The 14,237-nt window shown below is 57.1% G+C and overlaps 1 protein-coding gene across 1 annotated transcript in view; it reads right to left on the reverse strand.

Annotated features, from left to right (window-relative positions):
- Window positions 1-14,237, reverse strand: part of LOC120388353 (immunoglobulin superfamily member 1-like) — a 29,361-nt gene continuing 15,124 nt past the window's right edge. Inside the window, exons 2-5 of the mRNA XM_039510147.1 lie at window positions 8,070-8,105; window positions 5,010-5,291; window positions 3,653-3,943; window positions 1-605 (exon numbers count right to left, since the gene is read on the reverse strand). Coding sequence (XP_039366081.1) covers window positions 601-605; window positions 3,653-3,943; window positions 5,010-5,291; window positions 8,070-8,105 — 614 coding nt within the window. The 3' untranslated portion in view covers window positions 1-600. The remainder of the gene's footprint in view (window positions 606-3,652; window positions 3,944-5,009; window positions 5,292-8,069; window positions 8,106-14,237) is intronic.

Genomic DNA, 14,237 nt, shown 5'->3' on the forward strand with positions numbered 1-14,237 from the left:
TCCTGAGTCTGACTTTGACATTTTATTTAATTAATAAACATATTGAAAATGCTGTTTCTGTGCATTTGAATTTCCATCCAAACAGAGCTTGGACAAATCAGAAGTAAAAAACCATCATCATCATCTAGGAAATAAATGAATCATTTGCCATTTTCCAACATAATCAAAATGTAAAAATTAGACAGAAGAAATGTAAATTACTCCATAGAACTGCTGAAATCAATGTGCACAGCTATAGTTTGCGATCATGGTTAGCAACAGAAAAAGCACCAGATTTAGCATAAAGATTCTATTGAGTTGCCAATTAACCGTTTTTCATGGTTATCAACTATGAGAATCAAGCTATCATTAGGAAAATAACTAAAAAGTACAACATTAAAACCTCCTCACCCCCCTGTTGTAACTACTAGACACCACTTCCCATCCCGAGCCGGGGAGAGAAACCAGGAGTCCTGACTCCCAGCCCCCCTTATCTACCCATTAGATCCCACTCCCCTCCCTGAGTGGGGGAGAGAAACCAGGAGTCCTGAATCCTAGCGCAGGTAGATCAGGGTGGGGAGCAGAGCTGGGGTCTCATCTGCTCTGTCTCGGGGCTGGTCCTTATCCTGCAGAGACACGAAGCAGATTTGTCCATGAGTCGACCCGGATCCCCATGTATCAGCCCTGCCCCTCAGCCCTACAGGGCAGCCAGGATGGGGGTGCCCAGGAAAGAGTCCCTGCCCCCCACGCTCTGCAAGGGGGAGCCCGTCCCCCGCCAGCTGATGAGCCTGGATATCCTAGAAACAGGCTTCTGCCCCCAGCACCACGGCACCCCCTAGTGCTGCCCAGGGGCTTTGGGGCCAGCTCTCCCTGCCAGGGGAGACGCCCCCTGCTGGGCCCCTGCCCCACCCCCTGGGTTTCCTTCCCCGTCTCCCATCCAAGCCGTGACCCCTTCCCAGCCCGGCTTAGCAGCGGGTTTAACCCTTCCCTCGCTGGGCGGGGCACTCACTTCCTCGGGATTTCCTGTAGCAGAGGAAGGCCAGGAGGAGGAGGAGGCCAAACGGGGCTGTATCAAGCCAGGGGGCGCTAATACTGACAATCCAGACTCGCTCTGAGACACCTGCGAGGGTCTGGCTGGGGGTGGGGCTGGGAACGGGGACGCCGAGCCGGGCCCCTCACCTCTCACCACCAGCTCCACGGGGTCGCTCCACTTGGTGAACGATCTGCTGTGATGGGAGCAGCTGTAGTTCCCACCCTGCTCCCGCTGCACGTTGTTGATGGGAAACACAAACTCCAACTTCTCCGTATCCACGTGTGCAACATGGCGTCTCCCTTTATTCAGCACGAACCGCACGCCCGGGCGCAGCCCCTGACACCGGACGGACACAGATCCCCCCAGGGAGACCTCCCCACTGGGGCTGATGGAGGGCTTGGGCAGAGTGGGCTCTGGGAGCAGAAGGAGACAGGCCATGAGACACAGACCCTGGGTGGGGAGGGGCCGACACGGTGACCCAGCCACCGGTCCCCACCCAGCAAAGCTCCCCATTGAGTGCTGGGCCTCCAGGGGAGTGGGGAGGGCCGGCTGGGCAGCCTCTAGGCCCCAAAATCTCTGTGTCCCCCGAGATGGGGCCCTGAAGCCAGGGACCCCCTACCCTCGGACTGAAATCTCCAGTGCTGCTGCTCCCCTCAGTGACTCCATCCCCCATGGGTGGTGGGTGGACCCCCTTTCCGGGAGGCTGGGCCTGCAGCTCCCCCCCCCCACACACACTGCACAAGGCCCCGCTTCTAGTGGCAGGAGCCCTGAGTGCTCCTCGCCACCCCCTCCCCCGGCCAGAGAACCCCCAGGCAGGCCGGAACCCCGAGACAGCCCCCCACCCCCACCGACAGAGGACCCCTGGCACAGCCCTAGTCCCGGGTCAGCCGCAGCCAGACAACCGACCTGAGCCCCAGCCAACTGAGCCCAGCCCCAGCCTGGCCAGCCCCAGCAGCCCGAGTCATGCCAGCGAGCCTGAGTGACCCCAGCCCCCGGCTGGCTGGCCAGCCCCAGCCCAGTCCAGGGTCAGCCACAGCTGCCCAACCAACCAGAGCCCCAGTCATGCCATGCCAAGCAGCCCCAGCGGTGCCAGCCAGCCCGGGTGACCCCAGCCCCTGGCCCCGGCCAGCTGGCCAACCACAGCCCAGCGTCCCTCGGCAGCGGCTACAGCCAGGGAAGGTGAAGCTTTCTATGGACTATTACACCCCCGACCCACATCGTCCCCGCTCCCCGGCCGGGCGTCCCCTTCTGCTGGGCCCAGGGCTTAGGGCCCAGCCTGGCTCTGAGCGTCATAGCAGCATGGAGCCCCCCAGGAGGGTCTGGCTGGGAGTGGGGATGTGGAGCCGGGCCTCTCACCTGCCACCTCCAGCTCCACGGGGTCACTGGGCAGCGAGGAGATGAAGGGCTTTGACTGGGGCCGGTAGCTACAGCTGTAGCTCCCTCCGTGCTGCCGGCCCACGCTGGGGATGCGGAACTCGGCCCCGGCACCAGCAGGGTCCATGTGTCGCTGCGGGTTCAGGTCTCCAGCCTTGTGCAGGAAGAACCTCACGTCCCGGCGCTGCCCCTCACACCGGATGGTGACGTCTGCCTCTGTGGGGGTGACCCCAGTGGGGCTCAGGGAGATGTTGGGTCTGGGTAAGCTGGGATCTGCGCACAGGAGACAGGCCGTGAGAGCCAGACCCGGGCACCCACCCAGCCCCAGCCATCTCGCCCAGCTCCAGCCACGGGCAGATCCAGGGCCCCCGGGGCAGAGATTCTCTCCCAGATCCCAGAGTTTCCCCCACCCAGAATCCTGCCCTGCGAGCTGGGCTCCCAGCCCCACAGACACGCGCCGCGGCTCCCTAGTGCTTGAGACCCTCATATGACCGTGTGTGGCCCCTGCCTCATTCACTGCATCCAGCCCCCCGAGCACAGAGCGACTCACGGGCTGGTCTCCGGTGCCCGGCACCACCCAGCACCACAGGCCCCGAGCCGCACACAAGAAGGGAGTCTGCCTCCAATTCTACAGAGCGGGAAACTGAGGCACAGACAGATTCACTTTCCTCACTGAGCTCCCAGGGGCAGGGACTCTCTCTTCACTCTGTGTTTAGGCAGCGCCTGGCACACCGGGGCCCTGATCATGGCGGGGGACCTACATGATCCCCCAGCACAAGGGATCCAGCGCTATTGAGGCCAGCGTTTGTAGAGGTCTCCACTAACTGTGGGTATCTTGGTTTGTGGGTGTTCAGCCTGAGATCCCTGAACATTGAGGGCCCTCACAATGAAGGACACTTTTGGAAACCAAGCCGTGGCTGCTCCAGGAGCTGGTCCAGATCTCCTGGGTCCCAGCCCAGAGCCATGTCCACCAAACCACTGATTCTCCTGCAGCCTCTGCTTGATGGAGAACAGAGGGGTTGGGATCACGGGATTAAATAGCAACTCATGGTTCATACAAACTGGGGACAGCATTGAAGTAGCCTCCAGGGCTGCTGCTACCCCCTGGCTGGGGAACCCTCCGTGACTCCGTCCCCACTCCCTGGCTGGGAGTCCCCTCTGCTGGGCCCAGGGCTTAGGGCACAGCCTGGCTCTGAGCGTCCTAGCAGCATGGAGCCCCCCGTGAGGATCTGGCTGGGAGAGGGGAAGCCAAGCCGGGCCCCTCACCTGCTACCACCAGCTCCACGGTGTCGCTGGGCTGCGAGGAGACGAAGGGCTCTGATGGGGGCCGGTAGCTGCAGCTGTAGCTCCCTCCGTGCTGCCGGCCCACACTGGGGATGCGGAACTCGGCCCCGTCCCCAGCAGGGTCCATGTTTTGCTGCGGGTTCTGGTCTTCAGCCTTGTGCACAAAGAACCTCACGTCCCGGCGCTGCCCCTGACACCGGATGGTGACGTCTGCCCCTGAGGTCACGACCCCAGTGGGGCTCAGAGAGATGGAGGGTCCGGGTAAGCTGGGATCTGCGCACAGGAGACAGGCTGTGACAGCCAGACCCAGGCACGCACCCAGCCCCGGCCTCCCCAGCCGGCCCCAGCCACGGGCAGATCCAGGGGCCCCCGGGGCAGAGATTCTCTCCCATAATCTAGAGTTTCCCCCACCCAGAATCCCGGCCCTACAAGCTGGGCTCCCAGCCCCACAGACATGGAGCTGCAGCTCCCTAGTGCTTGGGACCCTCATATGCCCATGTGTGGCCCCTGCCTCATTCACTGCATCCAGCCCCCCGAGCACAGAGCGACTCACGGGCTGGTCTCTGGTGCCCGGCATTGCCCAGCAACACAGGCCCCGAGCCGCACACAAGAAGGGAGTCAGCCTCCCATTCTACAGAGCGGGAAACTGAGGCACAGACAGATTCACGTTCCTCACTGAGCTCCCAGGGGCAGGGACTGTCTCTTCACTCTGTGTTTAGGCAGCGCCTGGCACAACAGGGTCCTGATCATAGCGGGGGCCCTACATGCTCCCCCAGCACAAGGGATCCAGCGCTATTGAGGCCAGGGTTTGCAGAGGTCTCCACTAACTGTGGGTGTCTCGGTTTGTGGGTGTTCAGCCTGAGATCCCTGAAGATTGAGGCCCCCCCACCATGAAGGACACTTTTGGAAACCAAGACGTGCTCCCATCACACAGAGTCTGTGGCTGCTCCAGGAGCTGGTCCAGATCTCCTGGGTCCCAGCCCAGCACCGTGTCCACCAAACCACTGAATCTCCTGCAGCCCCTGCCTCATTCAGCCCCAGCTGGGGCACTGCCTGGGGCGGGCGCTGGAGAACAGAGGAGTTGGGATCACGGGATTAAATAGCAACTCATGGTTCATACAAACTGGGGACAGCATTAAAGTAGCCTCCAGGGCTGCTGCTCCCCCCTGGCTGGGGAACCCCCCAGTGACTCCATCCCCACTCCCCAGCCGGGCGTCCCCTCTGCGGGGTCAGGGCTTAGGGCACAGCCTGGCTCTGAGTGTCCCATTGGCACCGAGTCCCCGTGAGGGTCTGGCTGGGGGTAGGGCTGGGAAGGGGGACACCGATCCGGGCCTCTCACCTCTCACCACCAGCTCCACGGGGTTGCTGGGGTCTGACATCGTGAACGGCCCCGATCTGCTGCGATAGGAGCAGCTGTAGTTCCCGCCTTGCTCCCGGCTCACGATGTTGATGAGAAACAGAGCCTGTGAGTCCGAATCCACACTTCCGTTATGGCGTCCATCTTTATACAGCATGAACTGCACGGTCTGGTGCTGCCCCTTACACCAGATGCTCACGGATCCCCCCAAGGAAACCCCCTCGCTGGGGATCCCAGAGATGGTGGGTTTGGGGTAGCTGGGCTCTGCAGTGGGAAGCAGACAGGCCGTGAGACGCAGACCCCGGGCGGGGAGGGGCCGACACGACGACCCAGGCACCGGCCCCTCCCCAGAACAACTCCCGACTGAGTACTGGGTTTCCAGGGGAGTGGGGAGGGCCGGCTGAGCAGCCCCTGGGCCCCCTAGCTCTCTGGGTGTCCCCCGAGATGGGGAGTGTCCCCCTGGGAAAGGCCCCCTGCTCCGCAACTCCCCCGGGGACAGGGATCCCCCCTCCCTCAATCTCCAGTGGCTGCTGCTCCCCCCAGTGACTCCATCCCCCATGGGCGGTGGGTGGACCCCCCTTTCCGGGAGGCTGGCCCTGCAGCCCCACCACACACACACTGGCCAAGGCCCCGCTTCTAGTGGCAGGAGCCCCGAGTGCACCTTGCCACCCCCTCCCCCGGCCGGAGAAACCTCGGCCAGACCGCACCCCACGACAGCCCCCCACCCCCATCGCCAGAGTGCCCCCAGTCAGCCCCAGTCCCTGGTCAGCCCCCACCAGCCAACCGACTCCAGTTCCAGCCGTGCGATGCTGAGCAGCTCCAGCTACGTTTGCCGGCCCGGGTGACCACAGCCTTGTGCTAGGCCAGAGCAGCCCCAGCCCCCGGCCTTCCTCTGCCCCAAATCTCCAGGGGCTGCTTCTCCCCCCTGGCTGGGGAACCCCCAAGTGACTCCATCCCCACTCCCTGGCCAGGGGTCTCCTCTGCTGGGCCCAGGGATCAGGGCAATGCCTGGCTCTGAGCATCCCATCGGTGCACCCCGCTCCCCCCTACCGCCGCGCCACCGTCCCAATTCAGTCCATCCGTCATGGTGCTGCCCCTTACACCAGACTGCTCTCTCTAGGAGTCTGTCCCCTACCAGGGTTGGCACTGCCTGCCCATGGGGCTCGGGGTTCACCCAGACGTAGCTCAGGGCCCGGCTGCATGAGAGATCACCTGCCACCCCCACTCCCTGCCTGAGGCCAGCCAGGGAGCCTGAGCCATGGGCCCGATGCAGCTCTGCCCCGCATCCAGTGGTGAGCTGGAGCAGGTTCCCAAGAACCGTTTGCTAAAATTAGACCTCCATGGAGAACCGGTTGTTAAGGGGCCAGGAGGTGGGCAAAGAACTCCGGTCCGTGGGCCGGACCATCCTGTTGCTCCCAGGATTCCCAGCTGGGGAGGCTGAGGCTCCCCCGGCCCTTCCCCGCTTCCCTGCAGCTGCAGCGTGGCCAGCCGCCGGCACCAGCTGGGCAGCTCAGCTGAGCTCCAGAGTTGCTTTGAGCCATCAGCAAGATAAGGGGGGAAGAGAGCTGCAAGCTCTAGGGCTGCTTGGGGGGCAAGTGGGGCAATTTGCCACAGGACCTGCAGGGGCCCCCAGCCACACAAGTATGTCTCCGCCTGCCCTGGCCCCTCCCCCGCTCCCCCCCCCTTAAATCAGAACTTTTTATAGGGAACCGGTTGTTAAAATTTTGGCAGCTCATCACTGCCCCCATCCCAGGGTTGGAAATAGAGTCTGTGACTGGCAGGAAACTCACAAGACCCACCGTTCCCCAGGCCTTGGTGGGGAGGCTGTGAGTGCAGAGGAGGGAGCTGTTGGGGGTGGATCTGGGGGCAGGGGAGGATCTGGGGGGTTTTCCCCCATGGCTGCACTAACCGTGAATGTTTCGGTTCCCAGAGGGGATCTAGAGTGGGGGGTTTTCTTGGGGTTTTCTGTGGTTTCCAGTGGGTTGCATGGACAGGGGGTGGGACTCAGTGTCCCTGGGTGTTACTGGTTTAAGGAGGTGAGGGAAGAGGAAGTTTGTTGTTAAAGAGGACCGGAGAGAGACTCGAGACCCCAGCCGATGGCCTGGAGGATGGAGACCCCAGTGACTGGTGACCTGGAGACCCGGCTCAGGAGTCACAGCTGGTTCTGGCCAGTGGGAGGACAATGGGCTGCAGAGAGAGGACCCCAGTAACCTGACCAGCCGGTTCCAGCAGAGGGGCCAGAGGAGGGCTGAGAGGAGAGGAGACCCAGGCCTTCCTGTTTACGACCCTGTTTACCTGGACAGAAGACAATAGACAGAGGAGGCCTGGGGCTGGTGATATCAGATGCCCAGCTGGGAAGCAGGGAAGCTCTGGGCTGGAGAGGGGGAGCAGGCAGAGCCCACCTGGCTGCAGGGGAGACTGGGATGTGCTGTGCTGAGGGAGGCCAGGCCTGAGGCCCTGAGAGTTTCCTGTGCTGTGCTCAACTCTCAATAAACCCTCCTGTTTTATGCTGGCTGAGAGTCGGTCCGGGCTAGAAAGCAGGGTGGCATTATCCCCTTCGGGGGTGAGGAGGCCCGGGGGATCCAGAGCGCGTGGGCTGAGAGACAGGGGCGCTAAGGCTCAGAGAGGTGCAGCTCCGGGAGGTCGAGGGGCCTGACCCCAAGAGAGAGAGGACCCCCGAGAAGGGCTGTCACTCTGAAAGGGGCACCCCCACAGACCGCACGGGGCCAAGAGTGGGCACGATCTGTGAGTCCATGACAGAAATAAATCCACATGCAGACCCCAACCCCGATCCTCACAGCCGGGGGTGGGGAGTGGGAGAGGACATTGAACGAGGGGACAGTTCCCGTCTGCTTCATCAGACCCCACAAGCCTGATTCGGCTCCTAGTTATTCCCTAGCAGGGCCGGGCCAGGTCTGAGCTCACAGGGGAGTTTGGGTTGAGTTTGGGGGAAGGTTCAGGGATCAGTTCCTCTTTTCCCCACCCCATACATCCCCTCCCCCGTCCTTGATGTTATCGTCCTCCCCACAAACTGATACTCACGTCCCCACACCCCGCTGTGCCCGGCCAGCCAGCAGCCTGGAGAGGAGACGGCTTGTTAATAACCAGATCCCAGGGCAACAGGATCCTACACCCTAGTCTCAGACCCCCAACCCCAAACCACGGGCACATGCCCTGGTGTCAGTTTCCCTGCATGGACACATGCCCTGGTCTCATATCCCACCCCCCATGGGCACACGCCCTGGTCTCAGATCCGACCCCCCACCATGGGCACACGCCCTGCTCTCAGATCCCACCCCCATGGGCACACGCCCTGCTCTCAGATCCCTCCCACCATGGGCACACGCCCTGGCTTTATTCGATACTCACTGAGGAGGAGGACGGTGAGAGCAGATGCCATGATGGGGGCAGCGAGGGGCCCCTCAGCGCTGCCACCAATACCCCGAAGCTCAACTCAACCAAGCCCCAAATGAGGAACTCAGCTGGTGTCTCCAGTTACAGGAAGTCGACGATGTGTCATCTCTTCCTGTGTCCATCACACATTGTCTCTAATCTGCAGGCGAAATCTAGAGCAGCCAAAGCAAGCAGAGGTCCCTACAAAACCCAGGAAACCCTGGGCCCCTCAGCCTGGCCACGCATCAGGCAGCTCCCAGCTTCTCTATGTCTCTGTGGGGACTCGGGAAAGGTCACTCTGATGCAGCAGGGAGTGGGGAGTATTGACATGGGAATGTTGCAGGGGAGTTTTACTGGGACTGTGTGTGCAATGGGAGACTTTCCTTGAGGGAAGATACCTGAGCACCTAAAGTGAGAGCCCAGGATGGGGGGTTGGGGCCAGGTGACACCTTCTGCCTGGGAAACTGGACAAAGGCTGGAGGAGGAACCAGGAGGAGGGGGTGTGAGACAGCTGGACGGGGTTTCAGTTTGGAGCTGCCTGGGGTAATGGAGGGAACCCCAGGATTAATCCCGGCAATTACAGACCAGTAAGTCTAACATCAGTACCAGGCAAATTAGTTGAAACAATAGTAAAGAATAAAATTGTCAGACACATAGAAGAACATAAATTGTTGGGCAAAAGTCAACATGGTTTCTGTAAAGGGAAATTATGTCTTACTAATCTATTGGAGTTCTTTGAAGAGGTCAACAAACATGTGGACAAGGGGGATCCAGTGGACATAGTATACTTAGATTTCCAAAAAGCCTTTGACAAGGTCCCTCACCAAAGGCTCTTACGTAAATTAAGTTGTCATGGGATAAGAGGGAAGGTCCTTTCATGGATTGAGAACTGGTTAAAAGACAGGGGACAAAGGGTAGGAATAAATGGTAAATTCTCAGAATGGAGAGGGGTAACTAGTGGTGTTCCCCAAGGGTCAGTCCTAGAACCAATCCTATTCAACTTATTCATAAATGATCTGGAGAAAGGGATAAACAGTGAGGTGGCAAAGTTTGCAGATGATACTAAACTGCTCAAGATAGTTAAGACCAAAGCAGACTCTGAAGAACTTCAAAAAGATCTCACAAAACTAAGTGCTTGGGCAACAAAATGGTAAATGAAATTTAATGTGGCTAAATGTAAGGTAATGTACATTGGAAAAAATAACCCCAACTATACATACAATATGATGGGGGCTAATTTAGCTACAACGAGTCAGGAAAAAGATCTTAGAGTCATCGTGGACAGTTCTCTGAAGACGTCCACGCAGTGTGCAGAGGCGGTCAAAAAAGCAAACAGGAGGTTAGGAATCCCATTTAAAAGGGGATAGAGAATAAGATGGAGAATATCTTATTGTCCTTATATAAATCTGTCACGGAGTGTGGGGGAGTCCGGCCCTGCACCCCTCCTCCTGAACTCACAGTGACTCTCCGCCAGCCAGTAAAACAGAAGGTTTATTGAACAACAAGAACACAGGATACAGCCCAGCTTGTGTGCAGAGCTAGGACCCCTCAATCTGGCCTTTCTGGGGGTTCAGGGTGCTTGGATCCCAGCCTAGGATCCCCTGAAACCCCACCACCCAGCTTCCCAAAATGAACTGACTCCACTCCCCCGTTCCCTTTTGTCTAGCTTTTGTCTAGCTACCAGCCAGAGGTGAGACCTCCCCTCCCCCAGGCCAGGTTCATGTTACAGCTGCATACCTGTCTCTGCCTACCAAGCACACAGACAGTCCCTATTCCATCACAAAATCCATGGTACGCCCAAATCTTGAATACTGCGTACAGATGTGTCCCCCTCATCTCAAAAAAAATATTCTAGCACTAGAAAAGGTTCAGAGAGGGCAACTAAAATGATTAGAGGTTAGGAACGGGTCCCATATGAGGAGAGATTAAAGAGACTAGGACTTTTCATCTTGGAAAAGAGGTATGGCTACACTTACGGTTTGCAGCGCTGGTAGTTTGCAGCGCTGGTCATCCAGCTGTGTAGGAGCAGCGCTGGTGTGTGGCCACACTCACAGCTACCAGCGCTGGTGTATGGCCACATTTGGAGCATTTGCAGCGCTGTTGGGAGTGCTGCATTATGGGCAGCTATCCCAGCATTCAAGTGCACCAACGTGCTTTTCAAAAGAGGGGGGTGGAGGGTGGTGTACTGTGACAGGGAGCGGGGAAGATAGAGAGTGGATTTTTGGAGCCAACACTGTGTGTTAGCTTCCTGATTGGAAAAATCACAAAATGTTCATGAGCCCTTAGTCTTAACTCTAATTGCAAACAGCCTGCCTCCAACACGGACTGCCCCCTGTTTCACTCACTCCCTGTGGTGTACTGTGACAGGGAGCGGGGAAGAGAGAGATTGGAAAAATCACAAAATGTTTGTGAACCCTAACAGCCTGCATCCAACACTGTTTCCCCTGCCTCTCATTTGATCGTTCACAGCCAGGTACAGATAGCTCCTGTTTGCTGTGATCAGTGTTTGTTTTTATAGATAAGCAGTTCAAACGGAGCTCCGATCGGCTCCGTTCTGTTTCATTCACTCTCCCTGCCTGCCTCTCATTTGATTGTTTACAGCCAGGTACAGAACGGAGCTCCGATCGGAGCTCGTTCACAACAAAACAAAGAGAGGCTGAATAACAAAACAAAGAGAGTAATTTATAAAAGCATTCTGGGATACACCTTATTCCCTGGAGGCCAATCACAGCGCTGGTGTGTGGCCACACTTGATGACCAGCGCTGCAGCACCAGCGCTGGAATCCTTATTCCCCATGCTGAGTGAGGTGTACGGCCAGCGCTGCAGCCAGGGAGTTGCAGCGCTGGAAGTGCCCTGCAGGTGTGGACAGTTACTAATTGCAGCGCTGGTGGAGGCTTTCCAGCGCTGCAAATCGCCAGTGTAGCCATACCCTAAGGAGGGATATGACAGAGGTCTATAAAATCATGAGTGATGTGGAGAAAGTGAATAAGGAAAAGTGATTTACTTGTTCCCATAGCACAAGAACTAGGCATCACCAAATGAAATTAATGGGCAGCAGGTTTAAAACAAAAAAAAGGAAGTTCTTCTTCACACCCGCAGAGACCCTGCCCCGAGCTGGAGGAGACACTGTCAGGGCTTGGCTACACTTACAATTTGCAGCGCTGGGAGTTACAGCGCTGGTCATGCAGCTGTGTAGGGCCAGCGCTGGAGTGTGGCCACACTGACAGCTACCAGCGCTGCAGTGTGGCCACACTTGCAGCACTTTCCAGCGCTGTATTGAGAGGTGCATTGTGGGCAGCTATCCCACAGAGCACCTCGTCCCATTTTGGCGCTGAGTATTGTGGGAAGGGGAAGGAAGTGTGCGGGTCATTCCGCTTCCTGTTTGCCAGCGCCCCGTGGTGCATCGCTTCACATCCCAGCATTCACTCTTTCCGGCAGCGTTTGGCGCCATTGTGAGTGTCTTTCTGTTACTCTCTGTGTGAATCGCGATTTCTGTGGCAAATGGAGCCCAATCTGCTGAGGACTGTGCTGATGAGTGTCACCAGCACAACACGTTTGGCAGTCGAGCTATTCCTTCAGCTCCAAAGTGACAGTGAGGAGTCCGACGATGATATCAATATGGATTTGCCTGCCGCGTGTGACACTACAGTGCTTGTGGCATTCACGGAAATGCTCAGCACCATTGAACGCTGCTTTTGGGCTCGGGAAACAAGCACTGAGTGGTGGGATCACATCGTCATGGAAGTCTGGGATGACGAGCAGTGGCTGCAGAACTTTCGTATGAGAAAAGCCACTTTCATGGGACTGTGTGCTGAGCTCGCCCCCACTCTGCGGCGCAAGGACACAAGATTGAGAGCTGCCCTGATGGTGGAAAAGCGGGTGGCTATTGCAATCTGGAAGCTGGCAACTCCAGACAGCTACCGGTCGGTCGGGAACCAGTTTGGTGTGGGAAAGTCGACCGTGGGAATCGTTTTGATGCAAGTTTGCAAGGCAATTAATCGCATCCTGCTAAGAAAGACCGTGACTCTGGGGAGCGTGCAGGACATTGTGGATGGCTTTGCACAAATGGGTTTCCCTAACTGTGGCGGGGCGATTGTTGGGACGCATTTTCCTATTCTGCCCCCCCCCCAACCTGGCATCAGAGTACGTTAATCATAAGGGGTATTTCTCTATGGTTCTCCAGGCGCTTGTGGATCACCGCGGGCGTTTCATTGACATTTACACAGGCTGGCCTGGAAAGGTGCATGATGCACGCATCTTTCGGAACAGTGGTCTGTTCAGGAAGATGCAGGCAGGGACTTTTTTCCCAGACAGGAAGATCACAGTAGGGGATGTCGAAATGCCCACTGTGATCCTTGGAGACCCAGCACCGTTACTGCCTTGGCTCATGAAACCCTATACAGGGAAGCTTGACAGGAGCAAGGACCGGTTCAACTACAGGCTGAGCCGGTGCAGAATGACTGTGGAGTGTGCTTTGGGCGTTTAAAGCTCGCTGGAGATGTTTGTATGGGAAGCTAGACTTGGGGGAAAGCAGCATCCCCGCGGTTATAAGCGCTTGCTGTACCCTCCATAATATTTGTGAAGGGAAGGGTGAAACATTCAGTGAGGCATGGACCACTGAGGTTCAAGTCCTGGAGGCTGAATATGCACAGCCAGAGAGCAGGGCTAATAGAGAGGCCCAGCACAGGGCTACAAGGATTAGGGATGCCTTGAGGGAAGAATTTGAGGCTGAAAGCCAACAGTAATGTTTGCTGCCTTGCATGGGAGTGAATTGCACTGCTTACACTGTTATTCTATTATCCATAATAATAATATGATTTGCAGTGCCTCTTTCTTTACTGGGCTAAGGTATCTTTCACTATCTGCTATAATAAAGACTGTTTTCAAAGCCAAGAATTGTTTTATTGAAAAGAAAAAAACTTCCTTGACAGACAGACAGACACACAACATTTCATGAACACAAGAGGGCAGGGGTGTGGGTTGGTGAACTGTACAGTCACAAGTTTGCATATGCCCTGTCTGGATTGCTGTTTAATGAATCCTGCACTTCAGGGTTCATATACTGCATGGTGATGGGGGTTGAATGCAGAGGGTAAGGGTGGTGGTAGGTATCAGGGCTGGTTGGGGAACGTACAGGTGTTGGAGGCAGCTGGTGGTGGTAAGAACCTGGATGCTGGGGAAAGGTGGTTTGAGCTGACATTGGGGCACAAGGCACAAAGGACGGGGCGGGTGGGGGAGTAGCACGGTAGTGCTCTGCTTGCATGGCAACGAGTGACTCTATAGACTCCGCTTGGTGCTCCAGGATGCTTAGCAGCCGCTCCGTGCTTTTCCTCTTGGCCACTGCATTTCTCTTGCGGGTCCTGCTTTCTTTCTCTTGCCACTCCTTCAAGTCTTTACTCTCTCGAGCAGACTGATTAAGAACAGTTTTCAGCATGTCCTCTTTGCTCTTTCGGGGATTTTTTCTCAAATTTTGAAGCCTCTGTGATGTTGAACATCTGGGCAGTCCAGTAGTCAAGGTCACTGTAGAAACAGAAATGACAACATTTAACACGGGCAGCATTGTATCCACTATCTCCAGACATGAATTGTTACACTGAGGGAGTTCTCACTTTAGCATTCTTTTCCCCACACGCATAACACAACAGAAGCCACGAAATGGTGAGTGAGGAGTGCTTACTTATATAGGGAGAAGTGGGGCTTGAGTGATAGAGGGGAGCTGGTTGCTTCGGGTAATCTGGAGTGCTAGAGGGGTTGAGTGAAGATGCAGATGCAGGGGTGATCTTATCTCCCTATCTCTTCACTAAAGAGTCTCCCAA

Source organism: Mauremys reevesii, linkage group 22 (assembly GCF_016161935.1).
Source record: "Mauremys reevesii isolate NIE-2019 linkage group 22, ASM1616193v1, whole genome shotgun sequence".
Classification (NCBI taxonomy): domain Eukaryota; kingdom Metazoa; phylum Chordata; order Testudines; family Geoemydidae; genus Mauremys; species Mauremys reevesii.